We start from the raw sequence: 7,434 nt of genomic DNA on the forward strand, positions 1-7,434 counted from the left end.
AAATCACACCTGACTTTTGCGCTGAATTGGTAAAATACACTTTTTGACGGTCAAGTATAAAATAATCTAATATGCTGGAGAGTTTGTCAGACCAGTAGCTGATTATTGCCAGCGTCCATGGTTCCTCCTTGCCTATTTTACCGTGAGAGCTCTGGGTACAGAATAGTTTTAACGCAGGGGGTCTTAAACGTCGTGGGCAGCAATGGAGTACTTTCCTGAAGTAAACATAACCATCTAAATTAGCGAGGAAACGGCACGGATGTTCAAGGATTGACAAGAAAACTCAATTACTTACCAGGAAAGTCCTCCATGGCTGCCCAAGACGTTTAAGACCCCCTGCGTTGAAACTATTCTGTATCCAGAGCTCTCACGGTAAAATAGGCAAGGAGGAACCATGGACGCTGGAAATCATCAGTTACTGGTCTGATAAACTCTCCATGTTATTAGATTATACCATAATTTTACACTTGACCGTCAAAAATTGTATTTTACGAATTCAGCGCAGAAGTCAGCTGTTATTTGTCTATCACGTCCTCGAATCCCTGCGCGTCTCCGAGTTCCGACGTCCTCGCGTCCCCACTTCCCCGTGTCCCCGCGTCCCCACGTCCCCATGTCTCCACGTCCCCGCGTCCCCAAGTCCCCAAGTCCCCACGTCCCAAGTCTCACTTTCCCGTCCCACTTTTAGTCACAGCCGTCATTTCCCCTCATAAAGAGAAGAAAGGCTGGTGACTCGCGGCCATCTCGTCCCACAAATTGCTCTCGCATCACAAAGCAACGGTCCGAATCGCCATAAAAAAAACCACAGCCCTAAGGCCAGATAAATTTCTATCACATCAACTCCACTCCGGAACCACACAGCAATTTTTGGCCGATAAATTCCAAATAATGTTCGACTTTCTATAATCTTCCCATCCGTTCAGCTAGATGTGTGGCTACACAGGCAGCCCAAGCTCGGGAAAACATAAAGAGGGGAAACGACAACTAACGACATCGCAAAAAATTCGAAAGCCACAAACCCGTCTAAAACGGACACAAGTTTGCCCTCCGATTGCACAGAAAAGACGAGGACAACCGTATGTAGAGGTAAGCGAACTTTATTTCTACATTTACAGCTTATTTTAGCATTTATAAGCTCAAAGTATGTTTTCCCATACAAAGTCTATAAATCGTATACCGAGCTTGGGCTGCCTGTGTTTCATCCAGCAGAGAAGAACTCGATCAATTTATAACCTCCGTCAATTCTTTTCATCCGGCTCTTAAATATACCTGGGAAATTTCGGAAACTTCATTGGCTTTCCTAGATATCAAAGTTTCTATTAGTGGCAACGTGCTATGTACCAGTGTGCACTACAAACCTACAGATTATCACAGTTATTTGTTGTATTTATCGTCACATCCATCACATGTCAAGAACTGCATTCCTTATTCTCAATTTCTTAGACTTCGACGTCTATGTAGTGATGACTCCGATTTTTCCAGCAAACCAGAGGAGATGTGTCAGTTCTTCGAAAAACGTGGCTATCCTGTCTCTGTGGTCAAAGCGGGCCATCATCGCGCCCAACAATTTGATCGACAGTCATCACTACAAACGTCACAAGAAGAGAAGAATGAGAGAATGCAATTCATCCTCACTTGCGATCATCATAATCACGCAGTCAAAAGTATCATTTTTAATAACTTTAAATTACTCCCACTTATTTCATTCAAACGCGACAAATACGTAGGCAACTTTTTGGTTAGAAGCGCGCTCAAAACTAACGAGCAACCCGGCACTTTCAAATGCGCGCGCTCACGATGCAAAACTTGTCTTTTCATTGTTAACACTAGGAAGATATCGGGCCCTAAGCGATCTGTTAAGATCACCGATTGTTTCACATGTACCTATGCAAATGTCATTTCTTGCATACCTTGTACGTTATGCAATAAATTATACATTGGCGAAACAGGTAGACGACTAGATGACCCGATTCCGCGAACACTGCGATGTTGAGAAGAATGACAAGGATGCATCTTAGCCAGTCGCTCGTCATTTTAATCTCCCTAACCACTCCAAAGAGCACATGGCTATCTGCGGCCTTTCCCTACATCTAGGTACGACGGAAAGCCGCAAGAATCTGGAACAAAAATTCATCTTCCAAATCGGCACCCTTAATCCTCACGGTATTAACGAACGCTTTTCATTCAACTAATGTATTCCTATTTTTCACGTTGCCATGTTACCACCATTAGCGTAGCTCCTACTCCTACTCTACTATAAAACCGCACATAACCCACAATTCCTCGATTCTTTCTCACGAAGGGCTAACGCTCGAAACGTCAGCTTTTAGAATCTCTGTACGGTGGTCAATTTACATTATCAACTCCCACAACGTGAAAGATCGAGTTTTGCCGGCCAGTGGTTAACGTGAGTTGTTTTTCTTTTTTTTTTGGCCTTTATTTTGCGCTCTAATCCTAATCGAAATTGTACAGTTTTAATCTTTGTGTTTTGTACTTGCTGCCCAGAACTTTCTCGTTTTAGAACACTTTTGTCTTGAGGGAAAATAACTATACTGAAAGAGGTTTTCCTGGTTGTTTTTGTCAAATAGCATTCTCAGAAATAAGTCAAATCTCTTTTATTCAACTGTGAACTATAAGTAGTTGGTCTCCGTGATATTTTTAGCATTAACCGCTTTTTCATGATTTCCTTCGAAAAGTTGGGGGTGCGGCTTTTACACGAGTCTTTAGGGTAATTTAGTTTGAGTGAATGAAAAAATATGATAAATGAAGTTCAACTGATAAAACCCAAATTTTATAAGTAACCAGTGGCAAAATTCTGTTTGATGACGTCCTGCTTTTGGTTTGTAGAGCTTCTTTCCTTGCTGAGAAATTGATTTCAGCCATTATGGTTGTGATGAGTTCACGTGGATAACCTCGGTCGAGTTAACACGGGATTGAAAATTTCGTTTAAGTGACGCGAAGGTTTCTTTGACTGAGTTGTAGTTTGCTCTCAAAAGGCGCGATGTCTCTCCTTTAATAAACCCTTTTAGGTACGCCATGGGGCACTCTCTGCATTTTGTCCTCTCCCCTCCAGGAGACTCCTCGGTGACCAATAACCACCTCTTGTACTATATTAAGCATAATTAAAAGATAGGTTCAGTAAAGTCCATATCATAATTATGCAATTGAAATAAATTACTCCGAGTTCCGAGAAATTGAAGAGGTATGATGTTACAGTGGCAGTCACACCTGAGGGGTACCTCCTTTGTAAGTACTTACGAAATTCTGGGAAATGAGAATACATTATTTTTGCTTGTCGGAATAAGCTACTTCAGTGATGCTGGTGACTAATGTTGAGAGTTTTTCGTGAGTATTGCACGTAACTCCGATTTATCAAATAATATATAGAGATCATGAACACAGCTAAGCATTGTTGGCGTTGTGGAGAAGCCTGCACTCACCAATGTTCACGATGCAGAGTGGCTTTTTATTGCACAAAGGAATGTCAGAAACAAGACATATGGCGACACAAGCCAGATTGCGATTCGGCTAACCTAAAGAGAACGTGTTTGAGCTGCGGTATTGAACGATCGAGAACAATGCAGTGCACAAACTGTTTGGATGCCGCCTATTGTAGCGAAGAATGCCAAAGAAACCACTGGGCAGACCACAAACTTAACTGCCAAGGCATTGTTGATAGAACTCTTGAATTGGCCGAAGACATTAAAGAGGTTTATAAGAAGATTAGCGTTGGTCTCATTGCTACCTATTACTGGGGTAATGTTCCAGCCGTGGATCTGCTCAACTTGCCCATGAATGAGGGAGAAAACTGTCCTGATCCATTATCTCTGTTATTATGTGGAGTTGGTGATCCTAGGAATGTGTTACTCACCGTTGCTTCCCTGCCTGAGACTTACAAGCAGCCAGTGACATTCGTATTAAACGACATTTGTCCATGTACTCTCGCTCGAACAGTTTTGCTTCTCTACATGCTATATAAAGGTATAGTAAATTTATCAATTTATTTGTTTGTCTATACCATTTATCAAGGCTAGTGTCTGAAAGGCCTCATTAGTATATTGGGAGTTTCTATCTCAATGAAACTGACCCAGATAATGACAATACTAACGAGACTTGACCTTTTCAAAGTTTGGTTTCTTCTTCACGTTTCACAAACTCCCCCAAATGTCCTACGGCACAATCATATTACTCGATCAACTAAATATTATTTCCTATTAAGCCTAATTAATCATCATCATCATCGCTTGAAACAAACAAGTCATCAACAGTTCTTCGTATTTAATTTCAGATTTCAAGCTATGCGTTATGTTCATTTGTACGATTTGGCCTGAGGCAGGAACTACTGTCAAATAAACGAATAATGTTTTATGAGTAAAGATCGCCTTCCATCGACGCCGGAAATGAAATTTTTTTCGCTATCATCATTAGCCTCTTTTTCTTGATCCTTCTGGGATAAAAAGGGGAGTTTCTACTCACTGATTGAAGTCACTATATCTTAAATTGTCTCATAAATGGTTGTATTTGATTTTCTCGAAGCTAACACTGCTGAGGTCAGATTGTCTAAGAATGTGAGGACGGTTCTATGGTTAATCTACCATAAATCAGTTTCACTCAGACGACTGTTGTACTGTTTGCAGGAGGAAATGCTATATGCGAAAGAGTGGTCCGAATTTGGTACTCGGTTCGCATTTCTGCACAAGATTCTGATGACCTGACGTGTGCTCTTCAAGACCTCGTCACTACAAATGAACTATTCAAGCTTACTGGAGGTCTCATGATGGTTCCTACAGAACACCTCAGTCAGCTACAGATTGTTTGGACCGAATGGCTTCGCTTGTCAAAACGCAAAGGGTCGTGGGTGGAAGATTCGAGACAAGAGGCCAATTCCTCCGATCCAAAACGAAACGAGGGCATTAGCGTATACATGCATGCAATCCCAATAGAGCATAGAAAGTCCGCTCAACATTTTCTTGACACAGGTATATTTCATTCATCAAGAAACACCCCAGAGTTGACCCGACAAAACGTTACTTTAACGGGTAGAGGAGCTATTCACTTTACCGCCGACCGCAATTTTCATTACAGCATACCGACGGATGTGCTTCCATTCACCGGATGGGATTACCGAGAAATAAAGAAATCCTGCTACTCAACCTCTCTGACAAAGATGTACACCATCTACTTGTCCGGTATTCTGCAAAAGTCCTCTCAAAAACTGAAAACAGACCAGGTGAGGTTCCGTTTACTTCTATGCGACGTTGCAAATATCGAGGCCTGGCTGCCTTCCGATCTCACATATGACCGCATTACAACATCCAACTTATGGGACTATTGTCCCCTTGCCGTTTTGCTGAGAAAGTTGAAAGACTTTTTAAACACGTCGAATTCTCATGCCGTCATATTAAGTGAAACTGAAAACTGGATTCGAAATTTTATGCCGGAACTCATTCATGTGTTGCCGTATAGACTCGGTGTAGATGACCTCTGCAAAAGAGCTCTGCGGGACACTGGAAATCCTGAACTTGCGCATTCAACCGGCGTGTCCGCAGTTGTGGAATACCTTAATTTGACCAGCGAATTCCTGATGTTTCTGAGAGCGTCCCTTCTTGCGTCATGCCCTGACAAAGAACTCGCTTCATTTAAAAGGAAGAACAAAATTCCTACTGTGAAATCTCTCGCTTCTTCGATGGGGCTTCAAATTCGAGACTTCATCAAAAACGAGAACACGGTATTTCCGTTCAGGTGGGCACTTAATTGTCGCCGAGTTAGTATGTTGAGAGGATACGAAAGAACGCTTGAGTGGAAACTTGTGCCAACAGATGAGGCCTCACCTATCATCTCACCGGAGCGGTTCGATCTTGACTAGACTGATTACTGGTCGAAATTAAAAACAATCCACAAAGATTGCCTCAGAGAGCCGAGGGAGCGATAAAACAACAGGAAGTGATGGTAACTTACAACACTTTCCAGTGAGTCATCACACTCTTTTACGGCAAATGCTACTGTGCACATTGCAATTGTTTTACATCTAGATAGAATAAAAAGCTAGTACTTCACTACTGAAGCTAAACAACGCAACATGCATTTTTTCGCTCATCATAGGTATAGAGATATTTCCTGGTATATCCAAGACTTCTCTTTGACCACATACGTGCTTTGCGTATAAAATAGTGATAACGAATTAACCCTTTCACCCCCGTGGGGTTCCCCATTGACGAGTAAAATCGTCTGGCGTTAGACAGAGTAAAATCTATAAGTGACACTCTTGGGAGTGAAAGGGTTAAGCAATAGAGGACGTTTTCCGTGTTTCCATAGCCTCATCTAAAGACAAGGCAGTGTTGGGAGAATTCGGGACAGTCATGCGAACCCGAGAAGCACTCGGGGGTTTGCATAACTGTCGAGAATTCTCCCAACTCCCCCGAGTATTTAGATGAGGCTATAGAAACACGGACAAAAGTCCTCTATTGCATTTATAAATTTTTCTCAAAGACAATTCGACAAATGAAGGAAAGAAATGAAGCAAAATTCTTGATTGAAACAGATTTTTTTGATACACAGCTATTGACCAATGAGAGTGCACGTACTATCCTAATTATGTTATAATCATAAATAGCTGGTAATTCAGAATTTATCTGTTCGAGCAATATCACTGAATCTCCACCAGAGACAGTTAAGGAAGTATCGTCGGTCAATGATATTACAGAAAATGTCTTGGTTGCTGGCAAGTTGTCTTCAATATTCTCGCGTTCCCGCATCTCCTGTGAGAAATATTTTGTCCTTAGCGGTATTTCTAGTTAATGTATCAATCGCTTATGCCGTCCCTCCCCCACCCCCCCCCCCCTTATCCCTTATAACTGGAAGGTAAATGTAAGGCCTGTTGCTACGGCCTTTTGGCGTACGATGCATTGAAATATTGTTATTATGCTTGCTGGCTGGGAAACGTCCGCCCGGCCCTGCTGGGAGTGCGGAACAGATAAAAATTTCCCAGCAGGTAGAGAAATTGTTCCAAAATGGCTAATATTTGGTTTATTTTATGTCCATGGTATATTTTGATTCATTTTGAAAAAAATGGCCCGTTTGGTGCCCCTGCAAATTGTTTATGTAAATCAGATAAAAAAATGGACCCAGGATCGACCCTCGTGACAATAATTTTCTTAGGCAATAATTGCATTCCACACCACTGATCTACACCGTCTGCTTCCTGTCCTAATCACGCACACACAAGAGCATCATCTTAGGGGGAAATTTATATGAGACCGGGACGAACTCTTTTGAGGGAAGAAAGACTCCTCAACACTCCCGCTGTTTCACAGCTTTATTTGGTGTCTCGGGTCAATCTTACACTTCTCGCTCAACTAGTCTTGCTAAACTCCTCTATTTGTTAGGTATACAGCTCTTTAAATGTTCCCAGTCTGACTGAACAATCAAGTGCCAATC

At 41.9% G+C, this 7,434-nt stretch overlaps 1 protein-coding gene across 1 annotated transcript; it reads left to right on the forward strand.

Annotated features, from left to right (window-relative positions):
* The first annotated feature begins 3,247 nt into the window (after positions 1-3,247).
* Positions 3,248-6,722, forward strand: LOC138019778 (uncharacterized). The gene is made up of 2 exons (XM_068866665.1): positions 3,248-3,978; positions 4,635-6,722. The coding sequence occupies exons 1-2, from the start codon at positions 3,390-3,392 to the stop codon at positions 5,861-5,863; spliced, it is 1,818 nt and encodes a 605-aa protein (XP_068722766.1). The 5' UTR covers positions 3,248-3,389; the 3' UTR covers positions 5,864-6,722.
* Positions 6,723-7,434: the final 712 nt, after the last annotated feature.

This window comes from Montipora capricornis, chromosome 10 (genome assembly GCF_036669925.1).
Source record: "Montipora capricornis isolate CH-2021 chromosome 10, ASM3666992v2, whole genome shotgun sequence".
NCBI lineage: Eukaryota > Metazoa > Cnidaria > Anthozoa > Scleractinia > Acroporidae > Montipora > Montipora capricornis.